At 45.1% G+C, this 23,185-nt stretch overlaps 1 protein-coding gene across 1 annotated transcript in view; it reads left to right on the top strand.

Annotated features, from left to right (window-relative positions):
- Positions 1-23,185, top strand: part of Wdfy4 (WDFY family member 4) — a 232,123-nt gene that overhangs the window by 50,845 nt on the left and 158,093 nt on the right. Inside the window, 2 exon segments of the mRNA XM_038350155.1 lie at positions 3,764-4,341; positions 12,550-12,643. Of these exon segments, the coding sequence (XP_038206083.1) occupies positions 3,764-4,341; positions 12,550-12,643 (672 nt within the window).

Genomic DNA, 23,185 nt, shown 5'->3' with positions numbered 1-23,185 from the left:
TCCCTTTCTGCAGACTTGGAACCCTGTATGATGCATTATCATGCAAAGTTGAATGACAGTAATGGAGACCCCCTCCTCCTGGGCCCCCAGCTCCTGACAAATCATTTCCCGAAGTCCCGAAATATTTATTTTCCTTTATGATAGAAATGTTTCTCTTTAGTTGCTATCAAATTAAGCCTTTGTAATTGGATTTTGGACTCTTTACTTTATGACTCTGCAAATATGAAATTAACCCCATCCCAAGAAATAATAGAGCCGTCTACATTCTAATGAGATTACCCCCATTTTAGATAATGACCCGGAATTTAATAAATCGAACAAAGCAACAATTAAGGGCAGCCATTTCTCCCCCCTCCCAACCAGAGGAAAGAAAGTAGCCATCTAGGTGACACCCACTGAGAGATACAGATCATGGGTAAATATTATTGTTGGATTGATTCTCCTTTGAAATATATGTTCCCACCACTCTTGGAAGGGTAGATGAAACCCTTCTTAGCCATGTCTGGCATACGGTTGGCTACTGAAATTTGATTCCTAAGGGGACTAGGGTCCAGTGCTCAGACAATTAGCTACAATCTATTAAGTCTTCAATTTTAATCTTTCTTCCTCTTTGCATTTGCTTTGGCCTGTGTCACATGACAAACAAAAGGGCTTTCTTCATTCCTTTTGCTTGAAACCAATCTCCTAGTGGTCATGAGCCACTAGAGGTTCTCATGAAAATGTAGACTGTTGGATGTGAGCCTTCATAAGGCTTTCTAACGTCTTGGCGACTGATTCATGTTTTCATGGCACATATCACACGACCAGGCCCAAGGCCAGTCTCAGTTACAGGCCAATTTTCGTGTTCATACTGTGGTGTAGATTATCATTTAGAAGGACAAGGCTTAAACTATCACCTACTTTACAGAGTGAGTTCCCTGTTTAGCTGAAGAAATGCTTCTCAGCTGGGAATGAGTTGCTCATGCAGACCAGGGTTTCCAAAGCTGTGGCCCTGTCTATATGACAAGGGCCTAGCCCAGAGGAAACGGCAGGTAGCTGTGGCCCTGTCTATATAGACAAGGGCCTAGCCCAGAGGAAACGGCAGGTAGCTGTGGCCCTGTCTCTACAGACAAGGGCCTTGCCCATAGGTAGCAGCAGATAGTTGTGACCCTGTCTATATCGTCAAGGGCCTTGCCCAGAGGCAATGGCAGGAAGCTGTGGCCCTGTCTCTACAGACAAGGGCCTTGCCCAGAGGCAATGGCAGGAAGCTGTGGCCCTGTCTCTACAGACAAGGGCCTTGCCCATAGGTAGCAGCAGATAGTTGTGGCCCTGTCTATATAGACAAGGGCCTAGCCCAGAGGCAATGGCAGGAAGCTGTGGCCCTGTCTCTACAGACAAGGGCCTAGCCCAGAGGCAATGGCAGGTAGCTGTGACCATGTCTCTACAGACAAGGGCCTTGCCCATAGGTAGCAGCAGATAGTTGTGACCCTGTCTATATAGTCAAGGGCCTAGCCCAGAGGCAATGGCAGGAAGCTGTGGCCCTGTCTCTACAGACAAGGGCCTAGCCCAGAGGCAATGGCAGGTAGCTGTGACCATGTCTCTACAGACAAGGGCCTTGCCCATAGGTAGCAGCAGATAGCTGTGGCCCTGTCTATATAGTCAAGGGCCTAGCCCAGAGGCAATGGCAGGAAGCTGTGGCCCTGTCTCTACAGACAAGGGCCTAGCCCAGAGGCAATGGCAGGTAGCTGTGACCATGTCTCTACAGACAAGGGCCTTGCCCATAGGTAGCAGCAGATAGTTGTGACCCTGTCTATATAGTCAAGGGCCTAGCCCAGAGGCAATGGCAGGAAGCTGTGGCCCTGTCTCTACAGACAAGGGCCTAGCCCAGAGGCAATGGCAGGTAGCTGTGACCATGTCTCTACAGACAAGGGCCTTGCCCATAGGTAGCAGCAGATAGCTGTGGCCCTGTCTATATAGTCAAGGGCCTTGCCCAGAGGTAATGGCAGGAAGCTGTGGCCCTGTCTCTACAGACAAGGGCCTAGCCCAGAGGCAATGGCAGGTAGCTGTGACCATGTCTCTACAGACAAGGGCCTTGCCCATAGGTAGCAGCAGATAGCTGTGGCCCTGTCTCTACAGACAAGGGCCTTGCCCAGAGGTAATGGCAGGAAGCTGTGGCCCTGTCTCTACAGACAAGGGCCTAGCCCGGGGTGTACCATGAGCTTTCATGTTTACCGAGCATTGCCCTTCTGGGAGAACCTTGTTCTGACCATATACATGCTTGTCTTGAAGGACTAGTCTGGGTCTTTTGTTTCTGAGTACCCAGGTTTCCCTGTCTGTTGACTTCCACCTGTCCAGCTTTGGGTCATCATCTTAAGCCACGTCATGAAGTCACAGCATTTGTTCCTAGCCCAAAGTGTGAGTCTCCGTCAGTTTTGACCTTTGAATCATATCTCAAGTGTCCCAGAGTTGATCCTGAACTGTGTTCCTTTTCTTGATTCATTTCAGCGTTGACTTTCTAAACAAAACAAAGTACCTCAAACCTCTCTCCATAGTCTACTACACAAAGACCATAAGCTGTCCCAAAACATGCCGGAGACGGCGTCCGGTCTCAGATGGGCTCCAGTGCTAGCTATCATGGAGGTCAATGGCCATGGGTTTAAATATGTCTATAAACTTGGCCATACCTGCTTCATTTCTTCCTACATGTCTTCCCTCTTCCCTCCGTCCCTCCCTTCCCCTCTTTCTCAGCCTTCTCGTCCACATATGGAATATCTATCAAATACTGTGTACTATGGGCAGAGAATGTACTGTGTAGGTGCCCTGTGAAGGTTTGATTTTGTGAGAAACACGTTTTCCTGCAGAAGTCTCAGCCAACTGGAGGGTGGGAGATTCTGTGTATGCTCTCACCCCTTGAGCTCTGTTTCCCACACAGGGCCTAGGCTGTCTGGTAGCCACGGATCTTGTTCCATGGAAGGTTTGTCCTCCTTTGGAAAACCTCATCTTTCCAGCCTGAGGCTGAGTAGACTGCCTCTGCTCTCTCCTCGTGTGACAGAGCCCCGCTGCTCACATGGAGAGGGAGATAGAGGATAGGAAGGTGAAGCTTTACATTGTTACTTTGGGTCTTCTGCACATTGGGGGATGTCGCATCCCTCACAGAGAGAATTAAATAGGACTGGATTCTCTTGGGGTGAGCAGGTCTGGTATGGTTCCTTAACAAATGAAGCCCCAGTTTGTTGGCAAGCTGAGACAACTTCCCAGCAGTTGTGTGTGTGTAAGAGTTTTGTTCTCAGGATGGGGTGAGGGCTGTGAGCCAGGGGTCAAAACTCATTCTAGACCAGTAGTTTTCAACTTCCTAATGCTGAGACCCTTTAATACAGTTCCATGTTGTAATGACCCTCCCCACCCCCAAATTATTTCATTGCTACTTTAGAACTGTGATTTTGCTACTGTGATGAATTGTGATGTAAATATAGGATATGTAACTCCCCAAGGGGTCGTGACCCGCAGATTGAGAACTGCTGTTAGGGAAAAATATTTCCATAAAGATGCGAGCAGGTAGATAGACCCTCTCTTTAAAGACAACCCATTGAGGAAAGGTACACAAGACAGCCTATAATAACAGCTGGAATGAACAAGACTGCCATCACAATGCTTGAGGAACGCTCATCTTGCTTACCTAGTTTCTGGTGTCCATGGTTAACAGGGCTGAACCTGGGTGGATGTGCTTGTACATGACCTTGACCTGCCTCTGGATTTCACTCATTTTATTTGCTTGCTCTTTCAGTCTCTGCTCCGGATCCTGGAGACCCCCAAGGGCCACGCTGCGTTCCGAGTCTCCAGTGGGTTCAATGGACTGCTGTCCCTGCTTTCCGACCTGGAAGGGTCCCTCCAAGTGCCTGTAGTGCCAACATGGGGTTCTGTGTCCCTCAGCCAGACCCTGGAGCTGGTGTTGCACACTCTTTGTGTGGTGTCTGCTGCACTGCACTTGGACCCGGTCAACGGGCACTTCTTCAGGACCAATGGGCTCTTTGAGAAACTGGCCGAGGACCTCTGTCTGCTGGGCTGTTTCGGAGCTCCAGAGGAGGAGAGTGCCCAGCGGTTCTCCTCGTCTGACGTGAAGGCCAGGCCCTTTGTGGACTTCCTGAGCTGTGCCTTTTCTTCCAGCTGTCCGTTCCCACCCAGGTTGCAGAGCTGCCTACAGATCCTGAGCTTCCTAGACAGTATGGCCAGTGGCACCCTCCACCTCCGCAGGGACCTGATGGAGCTGGCCAGGGCTGGGCAGGAACCTTCTGTGGATGCTCAAAAGGGAGATGCCAGTGGCCATCAAGGCAAACTCAAGCAGTGGCCAGACCTGGAGGAGAGGTTAGCACTGAACTGGCTGCTTCTGTTGTGGGTCACCGGTGTGTCTGGGGCCCATTCCTTTGTTATACGACTATTCCTGTGGGTATAGAGGTAAGGCAGGTCAAGTTACAGACTGGGTGTGCTGGAGAGTTGCCAGACTTTAAGTCCCTGAGAGGACTCCAAGCCCCTCTATTCTGGGAGCTCAAAGCAAATTTGACTCAAGTCAGCATAAGGCTGGAGGAGTCTGTTGATCTATACAAGAGCCTACAAGGTTTCTGGATACCTTGAAAGCAAGAGCCAGCCTCCAGGTAGACAGACTTTCTCTTCTGGACCCTCTGTGCTCCTGGGCGTTGTGGGTGCTTAGGTGAAGTATTCCTGAGTGTTCAGGTGACCTTGGCTTCTATGGCCTTGTCACCAGAGTGCTACCAGGGCTTGGGTGAGCTTTTTCAGTTTGTTAGGACACAAACCACAGGGCTCTTTCTTGTGTTTTGTGTCACTTCTGTTTTTCCTAGCAAAGGCACCCTTCTTTCTACAAGTCACACCTCTCCATGGCTCAGGCTTCTGAAAAACATGTAACTGTAGAACATAGTTCTACAGTTTAAATATTACTTTAAATATTAGTTTAAATATTACTTTAAAACTGCTTTTGTAGTGTTTAAAAATCATAGTTTATTTTTATCATCCAAAAATATTTTTAGTGATGTAAATTCTCAGCACACAAAATTAGGTTCTACACACTGGGTGGTGGTGGTGGTGCACACCTTTAATTCCAGCACTTAGGAGGCAGAGGCGGGCAGATCTCAGTGAATTCAAGGCCAGCCTGGTCTACAATACTGAGTGAGTTTCCAAGACAGCCAGGACTACACAGAGAAACCTGTCTTGAAAAACAAACAGAAAAAAAAAAGAATTAGGTTCTTCAGAAAGCGTTTCTCTCAAACATATTATGCACTTTGTCCTTCATCCCAGGGTCCTTCCGCACTCTAAAGATGCTGTCTACTGTCTTCCTTTTTCCAGTTTTCTTTATTCCTCCACTGTCCCTTTTGTATCTTTTTAAAAAAAATATTTATTTATTCATTATGTATACAATATTCTGTGTGTATGTCTGCAGGCCAGAAGAGGGCACCAGACCCCATTACAGATGGTTGTGAGCCACCATGTGGTTGCTGGGAATTGAACTCAGGACCTTTGGAAGAGCAGGCAATGCTCTTAACCTCTGAGCCATCTCTCCAGCCCTATCCCTTTTGTATCTTACATGTCTTTAAAGAAACCTAGGACCCACAGATTAGAGAAAACGTAGTTTGTCTTTCTGTGCATGCTAACATCATAATATCGGTAGCTGATGCCCTTTTACACCACACAAACAACAAAGACAGATGACATAATACTGAAGTGACATCTCCCAGGAGACACTGCAGTTTGTCCAGAGAAGGTCCCCATTTTCCAGATGTGAGAGAGATGGCTGTTAAGTCTTCACAAATTGAGGCAGACATTAGATATTTTTGTTTCATGGATAATTTGGTCTGTTAATGGGCTTTGTGTTTCTAATCGTGCATCTTGCCTGTGCCCATTCCATCCTCAACATACCCGATTGTGTCTACTATTGTATCCCTGCACAAATCAAGGTATTCACAGTATACTGATTGTCACACCTGACTGCTAGTTTTCGAAGGGATTTTGTATCTATGTTCATGAGAGCATTTGATTTTCTTATTCCTGTCTAGCTGTTCTTACTGCTAAATGTACGCTGTCCAGGCATAAGTTGTACTGTCATCTGTTCTCTGGCAGAATTGGTGGGGAAAACAAAAAACAAAACACTTCTAGACCTGGGCTTTGTGCTAGGGTTTACTGCCAAGCCGCGGTGGGCCTGATGTTTTCTTGTGAGAACAATTCTAACTGGAGAACAAATTTATTTTGAACTTACCAAGGTAAGTTACTGTTCAAGATTACCCCATTTCATTTATCCAAATTTCAATTTATTGGAAAAGACCGCTTTTTAAAAATTTCTTTTTATTTTTTTCAGGATGGGAGGGGGTATGTGTCTTACTATGTTGCCCAGGCTGTCCTCAAACTTCTGGGGTCAAGTGCTCCTCTTGCCTCAGTCTTGTGAGTAGCTGGGAATTCAGTGTGACAGCGAACCCTGTTGTCTTCTTAGCATTTGTCATGTGGTGCTGGGTTGTCCCCCTCTCATCCTAGATGTCCTACATAGTGATTCTGGGTAGTCCCCCATCTCATCCTGGACATCCCACATAGTGATTGATGCTGGATTGTCCCCATCTCATCCTGAGTGTCCTGCATAGTGATTTCCTTGGCTCTTCCTCAGTATTTTGGTCAGAGGTTCGTCTTTAATTTGCCATGTGAACAGCTTTCAGCATTTTTCTCTTACCTGAATATTCCAGTTTCTTTTGATTTGTCATCATTTTCTCTTTTGGGACTCATTCTGGAATCTTGCCCTTGCCTCAGATCATTAGGAGATTAATCTCGGTCTTCTTTAAACACATGCATTTCTCTGTAATCTTTGTGTTCCATGTTCAATACAGTTGATTTTACATCCTTATACAGCTCTGTATTTCCTGCTTTCCTTGTGATCTGTGCTGCTTGTCTTTGAATCCGCAGTGTTGCAGACCAGCTCTGCTTATCCTTTTCTGTACACTGCTAACTCCACCGCCATATAGGTGGTGAATTTTCATAAATACTCTACATGGGTCTGGAATAAATGCCCATCCTCTAATTGTTAAAACAATATTCAGTTTTTGAATCAAATTTGTAGCTGTTTCCCCATATCATTAAATTGTTAAGTCAGCTTGGCATGATACTTGTCAAGACAAATACACTAAAAACCACTAAAATGGGAAATATGTATCCATTAATGTTTTAGTTTATTTTTAATTTGCATGCAAAGTAATATGTTTCCTTATGGCAATTTCTTAAATAACTTTCTTTTGACTGATTCTCCCCGCCCCCATCTCCCTGGCCCATCTCTCTATACCTTCCCATTCCCAACCTTTCCCTTCCGCTTTTACATCTCATGTGCTCCCCAACTTTCCATACTCCCCTCCCCCAAATCCCCCACCTATCTCAGAGACTCTTCTGGTTTCCTTGTCTCTTCTCACATTTACTAACACACAACACAGACACACAGACACACACACACACACACACACCTCAGAAGCATTTGTCTTTTGAGCCTTGCTTACCTCACTTAGCGAAATATTTTCCAGCCATTAATTTTCCTGAAATTTTCATTTTTCTTTAGGCTGAATAAAATTCCATCATTTACATGAACCACACTGTCATTCTCCATCTGGTGACAGAAATCTAGACTTAGTTTCCTTGCTGTTATGAAAAAAGCAGCAGTAAACATGGATATACAGTACCTCTGTGGTAGGACATGGTCCTTTGGGAATATGCAGAAGAATGCTATAACTTGGTTTTAGGTTAGTTCTATTCGTTGTGTTTTGGAAAGCCTCAGAATTGATTTATACAGTGGTTGTACAAGTTTATGTTCCCACAAGCAAGTAGTTGCCAGCATGTGTTATCAGGTTTCTTTTGGGGGGGGGGGTTGGTGTGTATATGTGTGTGTTAGCTATTCTAAATGGGGTGAGATGGAATCCTATAAAAGTTTTAATTTGCATTTCTCTAAGAATTAAGGATGTTGAACATTTTAAAAAGGTACTTATTGGAACTTTGTGTTTCTGCTTTTGAGAACTGTATATTCATTTGCTCATTTTATTGATTGGGAGTTTTGTTTCTTTATTGTTTAATTTTTGCAGTTCTCTGTGTATTGTAGTTACAACTTCTGAAAGACAGCTGGGAAAGACCTTTGCCTCTTCTGTAGGCTCTCATCATTTCACCTGGGTGACAGTGTCCTTTGCCATAGAGAAATTCTCTAATCCTGTATCATCTCACTTGCCAGTTCTTACAACTACTTCCTGTGCTACTAGGGTTCTACTCAGAAAGTCTCACCGGGAACCGTAGTATGTTTCCCTTTAGCAGTTTTATGTTGTAGATGAAGACATTTAATTTTGAATTGATTAATAGGGTAAGTGCTGTGGATCTAATTTTATTCTTCTGTAGGTGCATATCCAGAATAAAATGATGAAGGGGAAACTTGATATTTTCTTATTTTATATTTGCCTTATTTTTCTTTGTATCCAAATAGCTAGATTTTTAATTTAATGTTTTCCATCGATTAGTATTCAGTGTATATCCTCCATGCTTAGTATTTTAGTGATTGCCCAAAGTAACTTAATAGGCCTTCTCAAAAATATTTAAAGTTAAATCTTTTCTTCATCACCTTTTTTATTATACAAAAAGAACCCAAAGATCTTAGCAATACTATACAGACTTGTATGTTAGTGTTGATTTGTAGTTTAGTCCCACTTTAGTTTAGCCAACCTCTCAAATCTCTTATCTATTGTTTTATTCAAAGTTTATTTACTTAGACTCTCTATATAATTTAAACTCCATATCTAGACTATATATGTCCCATACCCCATTCTTTCCTGTACCTTTATCTTTTAATGTGGTATTTTGTTTCCCTTTAGAACACCATTGGAACTTTTCTTTCTTTAAGGTCGATTTGTGATAAAATCTCTTAAGTTTTATTGGTTTGAAAAAATATATTAATTATCTTCTTAATTGTTGGAAGACTTTTTTTTTAAACCTTGGAGCATATAAAAAGTCCCTTCGCTATTGATTTTAATTGTGGCTATTAACTAATTTTCTTTTCTTTGAAAAAATCTTGGCCAGCAAACAGACATTATTTTTTCAACTTCCTTTGGGGTCTTTAAAGAACTGCATCAATTCTGCTTTGTGGTTTCACCTCATGGATTCTGGTGGGAAGTATTTTAGGACTTTATTATTCTGCTTGATGTCCATTGAGTTTCCTCATCAATTCTCCATGTAACTTTGTTACCCTTTTCTAACCTTTAACAACATATGCTATGGCCTGCCTAGTGGTGATGGTGGTGCACACCTTTAATACTAGCATTCAAGAGGCAGAGGCAGTTGGACCTCAGAGTTTGAGTTTATGGCCAGCCTGGCCTATAAAACAAGTTCCAGGACAGCCAGGGATACACAGAGAAACTCTGTGTCTCAAAACATATAATTAATATATATTAAAAAAAAAATAATATATATTAGTGCATACTTATAATAGATGTTAAGACAGATAAATATGTGCCTCACTATCCTCTCTTATCCCCCACATCTCAGGCATTCTTTCTTTCCATCTCCTAATATCTAGATAGTCTTTCTGGAGTTAATTTTGGTCTCTCTTCCAACTCACCAAGTTTCCTATTAATTGTGTCTAATCTGATGTACACAATTAGCTTTTTAGGTTTTGTTTTAAAGGATGCAGTTCACACACACACACACACACACACACATACATACACACACATGATTTGGTCTTTTACAAATCAACTTTATGGTCTTACGACCCTTTTCCTTGGCTCACATTTCTGTCTCTTTTATTTCTTCAGCCACATGAATCACGATGATTTTGTCTTTTGTGTCTTTTGAGAATCTGATTCTATGTCTGTGGCTGTCATTGAAGGTTTTCTGTGTGGGTTGTGATTGTTAATCATGTCTTCTAATGTCCCCATGAAAGCCATGTTTCCCTCGCTACCTTGACTTCAGACGCTGTAGAAATGCCTGCTAGAGTTGCTGGCTTTCCCGTATCAGCCAGGCCTTGCAAGACATCATGCTCTGCTCTCTTGCTGTCTTTCTCTTGGCGAGCATTTATTCTCAGGAGATCTAGATCTCTGCATTCCAGGGGGAGTGCTCTGAGGGGCCTCTGCTCAGGTGACCTGATGCCATGCAGGGTTAAGTTGTTATCTTGGTCAGGAAACTTGTTCAGTTTATTCTACCAGCTCTTGGTGGGCAAGGCATGTTTGTTAGTGTCAGAAAAACATGGAACAAATGAGAAGTTCACTGATGGTTGTCCCTAACACTGAGCTTCAGTGTTTATCTTTACTTAACTTCCTCCACAGGCTAGAATTTTATCAATGAGGAAGCCAAGCCTGAGAATGAGGAACAGTCCAAGGCCACATGTGAGGGTCAGAGTGTGACCCAGTTGACTTCCAGAGTGTGTATGGGTGTGTGTGTGTGTGTGGGTGGGTGTGTTTTTGTGTGTGTGTTTTCTTCCTGCCTTTCCCTGACGTTGCACAATAGAGGCGATGAACTCTCAGTGTGGCCTGAAAAGCTGATGTTTAAAGTTTCAGACTCCCTCCTACAGGGCACACAGCCCTGCTTCATTATAGTGACACCTATGTCTCATGTCGTCTTGGTTTATTGAGTAATTTTAAGATGTGTTAAGAGTTATGTTTTAGTGCTGGATGGCTCAGAGATTAAGAGTACTGGCTGCTCTTCCAGAGATCCTGAGTTCAATTCCCAGCAACCACATGGTAGCTCACAGCCATTTATGGTGAGATCTGATGCCCTCTTCTGGAATGCAGGCATACATGCAGGCAGAATGTTGAATACATAATAAATAAATAAATGAGTTACATTTTGAATAGAACATTTTCCTTTAATTAGCTTTGACCTTTCTTGGTGTTTAAGAACAGGAAGTGAAACCCCAGCTCTCCAGAAAGCCAGGGTAGAGGGCAGGGCCGTGGGCGGGTTGGGAATCACAGACAGTCTATCCATCTTTGCCCCACCCTGACACTGACTCTGGGGCAGGAAGCCTTTCCGTTCTCTCTTCTGCAGTGACAGTCCACTCTCCAGCGATTAGAGGAAGAGGCTGTGGGAGCTGGAGTCAGGCTGGCTCTGTGCTTTAGTGGCGGGTGTGTTTTGCATCTTCACCTTCTAGACTCGGTGGGAGATCCTGCCGAGGAGAGGGTTACAGAAGCTAGCAGTGTCAGAACCATCACGGTTGTTGCTTCCTGAGCATGTGCACACCAAGGGCCTTGCTTGCCCCTCTTCACAGCAAGACTTCATTCCATATGTGTAACTTTTTTAATTTAAGAAACTTTTTTTTTTTTTTTTTTTTTTTTTTTTTTTTTACAAAATAGAAGCTTCCAGAGAGATGATTGTATGGGTAATGGCACTTTCCACCAAGCAGTAAACCTTGAGTTCGATTCCTGGGACTCACATGGTGGAAGGAGAGAACTGATTCCCCCAAGTTGCTCTCTGACCTCCACATGCATGCCAAGGCAGGTGCCCCCAACAAATAAATTAAGAATTCTTTAGAAAAGCTTTTTAAAACATCAAAATAGAAATTACATATTACATAATCCCAAAGTGTAGCTGTGATTTCCAAAGTACATAGAGTGTCATTTCTATGGACAAACATCCTATATACAGCCTAGGAAGACATATACACAAGACACTTGTGCTACACACGTCACATACCGCAAAACACACACATCACACATCATGGCGCCTCACAGAGCACAGGCATTTGAAAAGCATGTAAGCACACTCATTGCATGCAGATGCGCTTGTGATGTCGATGTGACTTTGCTGGAATTTGCCAGATGCTGTTGTCTGGGAGGGATTATGGACATCTCAGCAGCCAGTGGACAATGCAGAGGACATGGGTGGAACAGGACAAGGAAGGTGGCTCTGGGTCCTTTCTGCCTCCTCACACAAGCCTTTATGATTTCCACAGACAGTGCTGGACATGGAAGTCTGTAGAAAGGATTGTAACGTGACAGGATGGGCAGTTCCAAGAGTCACCATGTGTGGCTGTTCTAGAGTTCAGTAGGAAATCCTTTCAGCCAGGGACGGCCTCTCCTTCCAGGTTTAGGCCTCACCTAGCCTTTGTTCTCCTTGGCCCTGGCCAGGCCTTTGAGGCTAATTTTGATTCCTTATGTCTGCCAAAGTAGCAGTCCCAGACACTTGTGACTGGGTTTAAGTTATAGTTTGTGCTCATAAAGGGGGCGTTTTTTTTCAATGACACTTTGGCATGCACCGGGCAATGGAAAGGTTTCAGTGGGTGCTCTTCAGGGCAGAGCCTGTGGGCACTCCCTTGTCTTGTCTTCCTTTGCTGTTGGTCATCTTGTGGCCTTGTCCTAATCTGTCCTGCTCAAACAGTGTCTTCTTAAAGATATAAATCAAATCTCGTGTGTGTGTGTGTGTGTGTGTGTGTGTGTGTGTGTGTGTGCATGGTGTATGCTGTATGTGCATATGTCTATGCATATTCTCATGTCTGGGCACACACACTGGCTTGATGCCAGAGGTTAACATGAAGTGTCACATGTCCTGTTTCCCTTCTCCATGCAGGATGGACGAGGGTGATGTCACGATCATGCATCCTGGGATCATATGCATCATGGTGAGACTGCTGCCTCGCCTGTACCTTGACGACCACCCACAGGTATCTCTTGATGAACACATGTATTTTGTCTTTGCTGCCTGGCTTGTCTATAGAGTGCTATCTGGTGTGAGACTTTCTTCATTTTAGTGTACAGTAATTAGCAGAGTCACCCCTAGGTAGAACCTCTTGAAGGGTGGCGTCAGTGTGTCTTGGACCCTGGATAGATCTGTGACCAGCCTTCAAGGGGCATTCAAAACAGTCACTCCAGGATTAGGTGATGTTCTAAAAACAACAGGTAAAAGAACCTAGTTAAAGGTAATAAGATCAGCCTTGCTTCATCCACGGAGGGCATCCGTTTTAGGAAGAAATGACAGCTAGTTGGTGTTCATGCCATCTGAATGTAACTGTGACATGGCACACATTTTCAGGTCTCTGAAACTTGAGAAAAGTGAAGTGGAGTGGGAGACTCTTGCTGGTAGAGATGGGACTGGTCTTAACTAAGAAATGGTGGTGTCTGGCATAGGAGTGAAAATAGCCCTAATATGTTCTATGTGCATTTGTTCCCTGGTGACTTCGCTTCTCATTCTGCATGCTGTTCTCCTGAAGAGCAGCGACACAGTGAGCAGAAAGCTGGTGAAGGGGGAGATGCATCATAGCGGTGTGGAATGGGCCGGATATATGGGCTACGTGATTAGGGATAACTATGCCCTCACAGTCTTGGGTCATGGGGTGATACTCCACCAAGGACAGACTTCTGTGTTCATGCGATGAAGTGGCCTAAGAGGGTGTACCCATGTTTTTAAGCAGCACATGACAGTATTTCTCACAACATCGTGTGTCAGCAGGGAAGGGAACATACTCCCCACGGTACTGGCTCAGGAGGAACCCCACAAAAGGCTCCTTTATTAATGGACCCACTACTTCAGGGGGCCAGCACCTGGGACCAAGGGCCACTGAAAAGCCAGCTCGGCTTGGTCATCTATCTGTGCCCTTGTCTCAAGCTGTCAATTTGGTACAGGTCTCCTCTACGGGGTCATCTGCATCAGGCCTCTACCTGGGTTTCTATGTGGATTCCCTGAAGGCACACAGCAGCTTAGGGTTCATAAAGGCACAGAAACAGAGGCTTCTAGGCTTTCTGGAAATTCAGGTCTGGGACAAGTCGACATTGTCTCCACAGTGTTTTATCCAAGTGCGAAAGTCACAGGCTCAGCTTAGCCTCGGCACACAGGGAACTAAACACCCCTTTGTCAATGTGGGTGCTGTCAAATGTGCACAAGAAAGGGGACTTTAAAGGGGACCAGATTTAAAGACCAACTTCCTGAGGCATTCTGCCCTTGAATCAAATGCCTTGTAGTCGATGAGTTACCTGAACGCTGAGAGCTTTCCTTCTTTACCTTAATGTCTCCATATGCCTGTCTTAAGCACAGCGGAAACACATACATCAGACAGCCCCTTTCTGCCAGGAGTGCAATGCCATATTCTCCAGCAGTTCTTAAAAGCCCATAAGCAGCCCTTCCCTGCCCCGTTGTGCAAGTGCTTGAAGCTCAGGAGAGTTACGTGACTCCCTAAGATCTTATAGTTGGAGAGGAGAAGATCTGCAAGACCTGGCCCCAGGGCAGGCTCAGTGAGTAGGTCTCTGATCTTTGCAGCTCCTGTGAAGTGCAGGGATATGCGTTGGCATGGTGCATCTTTCCCGGGCATTCACCTCCCCATGAGGCTGGCTCCTTCGGCTGTTTCATACAATACTACGAGAATGGCTATGTCAGTGGTCTGGGTGTCTCGGCAGCCAACCTGATGGCTATGTTCTGTAGAAACCCACTCCAGTGACAGACAGTGAGAGGGGACAGAGCTGACGTACAGAGGGCTGTCTCGCTGCTGCTTATCCTCACGGATGTAGCTGAGCCTGGCATTCAGATGTTTGTTCGCTCTGTGGTAACAAACCACGCAATTAAATATGCAAACACGAAGTCTGTTTGGCATGATCCTCTTCTTCTATTCAGGTCAATATGTAATTGAGGGAAAAGTCCCGATTCATCTTCACCCATTTCTCAGATATGCAATGAACACAGTGATGCATTTTCTCGGATATTTTCTGCAGATGCCAAATCAGCAGCTATTAAAAGGTTGGATAATTACAGTAATTAATTTCTGAAAAGGGGGGGGTGGTAGGGGAAACCTCATACTATCAGATAGAACAGTAAATCAAAGGAGAAATGAAGCCACACGAGAAATTGCTGAAACCGAGCTGCTTTTACGCTTTCTGCCGACCTTGTTGCCTGGAAAGGAGGGGAGGGACTGGGGGTCTCAGTAGATGGCAGTGTTAGGAAGGGATGGAGAACGGCTGCTTGTTCAGCTCCCGAGGGTCTGCAGGCCATCCTAACGCTCACGTGCTCTTCATCTTACTCTGACCCTTCCTCCCCTTGACTGAGAAATGGTTGGTGCCAGAGGCCACTGCTTAACTAACCTTATGGCTGTCCCATTCTGGTTTATTTCCAATCACAGCTACATTAAATTTGTTCTACGTGCAGCCCTCAGAAATGCCAGTAGTGCAGGCTGCTCTTGGAAATAGATAACCCAGCTCTTTCTCTGCCGCTAGCAGTTTCACCCATATTAAAAACGGGGAGGTAGAAATTCAGTGGTGCAAAAAAAATGGAATTCAGCTCAGTTTCTTGGTCTCGGAAAACCCCAATTCATTGGGAAGATGCTTTCCTTTCCCATTGCTCTCAGCAGCAGCAAGGATTCTGACACCACAAGGACGTGGCTGTGGGCGGGAGCTCTAACCAGCTCTAAATGCCTCTCTACTTCCTCCAGGGCTGTGGCCGTCAGGTCAGGGATGTTGGCTGGGAGATATTTGCCTTTTCATCCAGACAGCTGTCATACAGAGTAAGATCCAGCTTAACAGAGTTGGCTGTAGCCCAGTCTGTGTTGGAGCAACCCAATGGGATGGCCTTGCTTCTGTGACTAACTAGAATCCCCTAGCTAGCACCTCTGGTTCTTCACAGATGAGTGGCATGAGAACTCGGGCTCTGGGTTTGAGGATGGAGGGTCAGAGGTCACAGAAGGGTAGGTCGACAACCACTGACCTGGTGGTGGGAGAGTTCGTCTACAGGCCTGGGGGCAGGCAGAGCGGGGGAAGGAGGGACACTGGTGCGAGGCTTGAAAGAACGACATGTCCGCTCTCGCCAAGAGAGTGGGGAGGGGGCGCAGACACAGAGAGGTACAAAAGAAGGAGACCTATATTGGTTTTGTTCAGCTGGGTTTTTACATGTTTTAACATGTAAGTGTGGTTGGGAAGGTCAAGCCATGATGTCAAGAGCCTCGCAGGCCAAGCTAAGAGATCTGAACCATCTTGGGTTACCAATCGTTGTGACAGCTAACACTTCTAAATTTAATGACTACTCTTCAAAGGCCATGGAGACAGTCGACCATGGTTCAGGTCTCTCGTGTGTCATCCAGTAATCACAGTACCATGGCGATTGTTAGGTCTCTCACTCAATAATATCATTATTCTTATGACAATCGTGAAGGCGAATGAGAGCCAAGGCCAAGGCTATCTGACGAGGGAAGACTTTCATCCAATGGGGAAGCATACCAACTTAGCATTAAGACATATCTATGTTTTTATGTTGGAAGAACTTAAGTGAAATATAATCATCAGGCTTTAAATGGTCCTTGCAGGCAAGGGTAAAACATGAAACCCTTGCTTTCGGAAGTATTGTTTCTAAATGTGGACCCTTATTGTTAGACATAGAAAGTGAGGCTTTGCTTTTATATCATGGATTCAATACTGACCATTGGGTTTTTTTGATAATTCTGCATTGTAACAAGCTTTGCTGTATACATATTGTCTTTAAGATTTATTTTCCGTGAACTTTAACCTTTCAGTTTTGTTTTCACCTTCTCTTTTAGAAAATTCTTTGCATTATTAGGACACCATTTTATTTCACCATACAAGGTCCTTCTTTTCATTGAAGAGCTTTTCTTTAATATTTCTCAAGCTCCTCAACCGATCCTCATAACTGCCGGTACCACTGCTGCTTAAGGATGCTTCTTTGTCTTAGTCTTCCTTAAAAATTTAGTAAGCTTTTTTAAAAAATAAACTAACATCCTATTCCAATGAAGACCAAGGAAGCTGCTGGAGAAAGAAGCCCGGGTAATGAACGTTAACAGTCTGCAGACAGTTCTGTTTTTTTCCTGCAGAAATAATTGAGGTTAACTAATTGGTTGAATATGTAAAAGTTTTATAAACAAGCTTTCAGCTATGGTTTTTGCTCAAAAGTGTTGATTCTTCAACTTAGGCCCACAAGGTAACTCCAACTGGATGAAAGTTTGGCATTCCTGCTCTTACTTTGTGTCTATCTCTTTTACTTTGGAGGCAGACACATGCCCAGCTCTGCATAGACAGGCCAATCACGTAAGGCTGCGACTACTGAGTTATTTCCTCCTCCTTCAAAGTCAAAGACACAGAAGTAAATGATTCTTGCAAAGCTGGAGTCACCTTGGGCTCCAGGAACTACAAGACTCCCCAGAATGGGTCATTTTCCATGAGAAGCAGTTCTCCACAGGATGAGATTTGTATTCCAGAGCAGAGCAGTGCCCAGGAATGAGGACTCCTCTGGACTCCCCTTAGCACCATAGACACCACAATGATCAAGCAGACTCATAATCATGAGCATCTCTTCTCTCTTTGCTCCATTTTTCCCATTTAAATATAAAGACCAGGTCAGTACCCCGAAGATGGGCACAGCATCATTGGAGCGCTGTGTCTGTTTTCCCTCAAAGCTGTCATATTGCCCCAATCTCCTCTCTTTATGTAAGCCCTGCCATTCTTCATCTCTTCAGCTGGAATATTGTGTGGAGGCTGAACCTCAACTGGCATCCAAGTTGACCCCTTTGCCCTAAATGCTCTTTTAAAACTGGGAACTACATGGAACTTGGGCTAATTTAACAACTGCATTATGGAAACACCATAAATTTGGGTTTTGTGTAAACACGGTACAGATATAAACACCCCTGAGGACAAGTTGTACGTACAGCCATACATAAAATAAAACAGGCCCGCCCACTGGCCCTAAAGACATTATAGCTTTCATTTAGATGCATCACTTGCCATTTTTAAGAGACCACGGATCTGATTATTTCCCCCATAGCATAAGCAACCCTTAATTCTAAGCCTTCACTTCCAAAGACATAACTCTTAACAGAGCCGAGGGAAAAAAATGTATCCCTTCAGTGAAAACTAAGAGGTCAGCAGAGGAGGCTTCCCATGCCTCAGGCTCAGGTTAACATCCTGTTTCAGCGGCTATTCTGCAGAGGGAGGCACCCATACCAAGGGGAGCATCCAATTCAGTAATAAGGGTTAGAAAGCCTGGGTGGGGTTCACAGGGTGGCCTGGATGAAAGCTTTAGCAAAACCCGAAGAGCTGAGGGACAACCACAGTCCACTGCATTGCAGCCCAAGGGCTGAACAGTCTCAGGCTCCTATGCCTCCTGCTCTGTCTTAGGGGACGTCATAAGAATCTTCCTCCATACTGAGTTTTGTTCTGTTCAGGGATTTCTAAAGAGACAAGTCCTGAGAAGGGTGATAGAGACGAGGGGGTGTGAGGGGTGAGGCTAGGTCATCGAGGAGAGAGGAGGGCTGAGAAAAATGAGGTTCCTTACAATTTATCATTGGTTTTGACAAAGCCTCTAAAATTTTCTTGAGAGTTTCCTAATTTTTTTTAAAAAAACACTTCTCTTTTAAAAATATCTTCTAATTTCTTGAGAATTAGCAATTTCATATTTTTGATTCCAGATGCTTTAAAATGACTAATTAAATCACCCATTTACTTTCTTTATCTAGGACTTCTGGCAGCGTGAACAAAGGGAAACAAAAGCAATTTAAAATGTCAGATGTTCCATGTTCTGTCTCCAAACATTTCCACCTTCCTTGAATTCCTAGTTCCCGTTTTAGTGACTTCTAACTTTTCTTTTAAACAATATTTATTTATTTATTATGTATACACTATTCTGTTTGTGTGTATGTCTGCAGGCCAGAAAAGGGCACCAGACCCCATTACAGATGGTTGTGAGCCACCATGTAGTTGTTGGGAATTGAAGTCAGGACCTTTGGAAGAGCAGGCAATGCTCTCTTAACCACTGAGCCATCTCTCCAGCCCTCTAACTTTCCTTTTTTTGGGAAATTGCAGCCTTTCTGCTAACTGGTGGATGTGTGGATTTATCTGCTGTTCTGGGGTGGGTGGGGAGCTCTCTTGGGCTTGCCCTCAAGGTCGTTTCCTCCACTCAAATTATTTTACATATTTATGGGGACAAGAAGGGGCCCAAGACTGCAGGGTGGGATTTGTTATCTTGGCTGAGGCTATGGTGTATCCTGAGGAGTCCCAACAACAGTCCATTCCACTGGGCTGGCAGGAGCAAGCCCCTCTTCTTTCCAGCAACTCATGATCAGACGCTTGATATTTCTCTATTCATTTTCTTTTTTCAAAAATCTTTATGTGTATAAGCATTCTGCCTTGCGTTTCTGGTGCCCATGGAGGCTGCTGGATTTCCTTGAATGGAAGTTACAATTGCTAGCTGTCACTTGGGTGATAGAATTGAACCTGAGTCCTTCGGAAGAAGAGCCAGTGTGCCTAACCGCTGAGCTGTCTCTCCAATCCCTTGTATTTCTAAACTAAAAGAGGCAAGGTTCCCTTAGGCAGGAGAGGAGACACCAAGAGCTGCAGAGTGGAATGCGGAGGAACAGAGGGGAAAGGACAGGACTGCTAGCAAACAGTGGGTTCTGAGAAATGCTTCCACAAATAAAAGGGATATTTCATTACTAGCTCAGAATAAACCACTGGGCAGGAAGGGCTCAGTGACATCCACAAAGTCGGGCAACAAGGACAATTGAGCAAGTGCCTGTGTTGGTGCCTGCACTGATCCAGATGGCTCCTTTTATGAAAATGACTGTCCTTGGGCCCCAACCCAAAATTTCCCTCAAGAGGGTAAGAAGTAATATATTCTGAACTGAACGTGGCTTGGGATCACAGTTCTGGGCTTCCTGCAATGATATGCTTCACTGTAACTGTGGTCATGTGAACTGTTATAGGCGGAGCATGCGTAATGAGATAAAGCATTGCATCTGGCAAAGACAAAGAGTGAGCATGGCAGGCAGGTGGGTCACAGCAAAGGAGGGAAGGCCCCGCTATGAGTTTTAGATGCTATTCGATGGATATTTGTAACTTTTAGAGTTGTTGCAAGCTAAGTAGGTCTGCTAACTTACAGGATGTTAGGTCAGGTATAGAGGTGGGCAATAAATTGGATATTAAGGGGACTCAAGGTAGCCCAAGTCAGTTTTGTCTCTGGGTCTGTAACATTCCAATCCGCAATCATGAATATTTTTAAATCGGTCAATGAACCTGTAGGATGTTCAATACAGATGTGACCTTTCTTCTTGGGAGCTTCAGAAAGCAATGGGCAAAATTAAGATCGTTGCTGAGTGTTTGGTGTATGATCCCAAAGCAAGGCTTGAACCATTGCTCCTGGCCAGGTTGCCCTTTTTGCAAGAGGCATGGCGTGTGAGAAAGTAATGGAAAACAGTGACCTGTCCAGATCCAGGTGTCTGAGAGAGACCCTTGTCTTTTACCAGTCGAGTTAGTGCCACGTGTGCTCCAGAGACCGGAAGGCTCGGACAGGCATAGCATGTGGAAAACTTCCTGCATGGCCCAATGGGGCAGAGAGGAGGGACATGAGATTCATGTATCTGTGATCTCATTTGTGCCTAAGATGGGAAATGGGGTGTCATTTTCTGGATTTGCCTTTGTATTTCAAACACTTGAACTAATACCTAAACATTAAATTTCAAATACCTAAAATATCGACAGTGCTAATAGCTGTGGATAGCATTTGCTTGAGGACGAGCTGATTGAAGGGCTATTTTGCCCAACAAGGAAACTTGGTAAAGATCTGTGCTTGCTACACTGTACCGTGCAGTCAATAGTCTGTTGTTTTTCTGCCTTCCCACACAGCCCAACCTCAAATAATTTCCATTATTCTCCCATAAAAAATTTCAGGCTGCCATTCAAAATCCAGGAGGCTTCTGGGGGGTGATTGTTAAGCAAATGGACCCAATCTTACATGGAGATGAAGACAATGGAAAGCTCACTGCGACCTGGGTTGATGGGGTAGACATTAAAATTAGTGGCATTCATGTGGCCCAAAGGCAGCTGATCATTCTTCTAGTTTTTTCTGCCATATTACCATACAATTTCCTGGTTTTGCACCTCAAGTTTTAAGTGCCTCAAATTATGTACAGGTCACAGAAATTGCAGACTGAATTTCTTGGGACGAGGGATCATGGGAATGTATAAATAAAGGCAGGCGGGATAGGTAGAAGGAGTAAGGCCTCTGATCACAGGAGGCTAAATTATCCACAATAAAGGGGTTCACATTTAACTAAGGGGAAAAGTAGAATAAAAGCAAATGGAAGATAGCAAACCCAAACACATCTGTGGCCACCATTTTCGTCCCTTGTGAGGTGCCCAGTTCTCTTTACAATGAAGGCAGTATGCACGGCGAATACCATCTTCAAAAGACAGCTAGAGATGGCCACCTGTTTTGACGTCATTGTCATGACCCAAGAGGAGATGGATGGAAGCCATTTCAGGCCTCAGGGCCTCCCCTGAAAAGTGGGGTAATGGCTCCTATTGAGAAGAACCAGTGGGGGAGGGAACCAGGAGGCCTGTGCCATAGCATGCGTATGCCAGGCGTGCTCCTCTCCAGAACTTCTGGCTCTCTAGTCAGCTCTGCTGAGGTCATGGCATACCAGCTCTGAAAAATGTTCACTGGAGACATACGTTTTAGTCAAACATCAGTCAGAATATGGCTGGAGTCAGAGTGAATGGCAAGAAGAGAGGGGACGGTCCCTACCAGCCAGAGCAATGAAGGAGAATCTACTAAGCCAGAACTCAGTGGCCGGGATTGCCAGGCCTGAACCTGGGTCTAAAGGCCAGAACTCAGCAGCCAGGATTACCAAGCCTGCCCTGGGTCTAAAGGCACATTACGCAGGAAGGGAAAGGACAGAAGTGTTGTGGGTGTCAGTGTCTACAGGTACTTCTTCATAGTCCCCGTGGGGATGAGAATGGCACTTGAGGAATTCCACTGTGGGAGGAAGTGAGCCCCAGTGACAGATGGCCAGGCTCTGAGCTTGGGCCTAGCCACATCTTCTCAGATGCCTTGCTGAACTCAGGACCAACTGTGAGGAGTCCACGGAGAGAGTGCCACAGGGCTGCAAGTCCCTCACTCCCAAGCCCTGGATCCGAGATGCCATGGGTATGGGATATAGATCTGGGCTGGGCCAGGACTGGGATGAAATTTTGGAATGGGCACAGAGTCACTGGAAGATAACTGACTAGATATGTGGCATCCTCTAGAACATGGCTCAGAGACTCGGTGACTTCTTTGTCAACTGCACCAGAAGACAGTGGGTCTCCAAGTACTTGTCAAGAGTGAGGTCCGTACTGGCATTCCAGGCTCCCTGGTTCTCCAGGACTGGTGATCTGAGGCCTTTGGGGCCCCGTGCCACACTAGGTCTCTTTCGCAGTTGCTGAGCTGGGGCAGAATTTAGCAGAAAGAAAACAGGCCAAGCACCTTTGCATGGTACTTCGAAGACCCTCATTTTGTCACAGGTATGCCTAGGACCTTTAGATCATGTCCTCTGGGCTGTGATCATTCTCACCTCCCATCTTCCTCATGCCGAGGCCTTCGAAAACAACACACACGCTATCCAGCTAACTCTCAGGTCACTATTCTTCAACAGGTAATTGTTACATCAACTGATCTGGGGTCTCTGTCAGCTCTCTGACTGGGGTACACCTCCTATCTAGAATATTCTGTGATTGCATCTATTAGGCAGATACTGTGCATGAGGTACACAGGCTCCATGAGACAGGGTTTGAGGATCTGGAGGATGAAGCAGGGGAGATGAAACGAGAGGAGAGGAGATCATGAGAGGGAGGGAGCAATGGGGAGAACAAAATTGAGAAGGGAGGGAAGAAAGAGAAGGAAATACACTGGTCCCGGTGTGGACTTGACCACCAGAAAGCATGAACGTAGTGCTGGTTTGGGAAAGTCAGAAAAGATGTCTTTGGTGAGAGGACATGAGATGCCTCCTGATGATAAGCAGGGGATCACTGGTCAGAGAGGACTGGGGCAGAACTCTCCATCTTTAGCTATTAGTCAGAAAGGGGTGTGGTGTCTTCAACAGGAGGAGCTTAGAATACCCCCATATCCAGAGCCAGCTGGAGGAAACAGAAGGACCCGAGTAGGTATATTAGTGACATTGTCCTCTTTCTGACCCTGAGAAGAAACAAGTTAAGGTAGGAAGGGCTCATCTTGGTTTAGAGTTTAAAGTGGGCATACAGTCCATCTTGGCTGGGAAGGCAGGATGAGGGCCGTGTGAGGTGCCTGTCATGTTTCATCCATGATAAGGGAAGCAGAGAGCTGGCGGCAAGTGACACCAGGCTATAAAACCTCAAACCTCTCCCTAATGACCCACGTTCTGTAGTGAGGATTCACCTTCTCACAGGAATGTCCAACCTGTGGCTTATAGATTGTTTTTATGCCA

The sequence above is a fragment of the Arvicola amphibius genome, chromosome 12 (assembly GCF_903992535.2).
Source record: "Arvicola amphibius chromosome 12, mArvAmp1.2, whole genome shotgun sequence".
NCBI classification, from domain to species: domain Eukaryota; kingdom Metazoa; phylum Chordata; class Mammalia; order Rodentia; family Cricetidae; genus Arvicola; species Arvicola amphibius.
The sequence above is the reverse complement of the archived record's forward strand: the minus strand, read 5'-3'. Positions and strand labels throughout refer to the sequence as shown.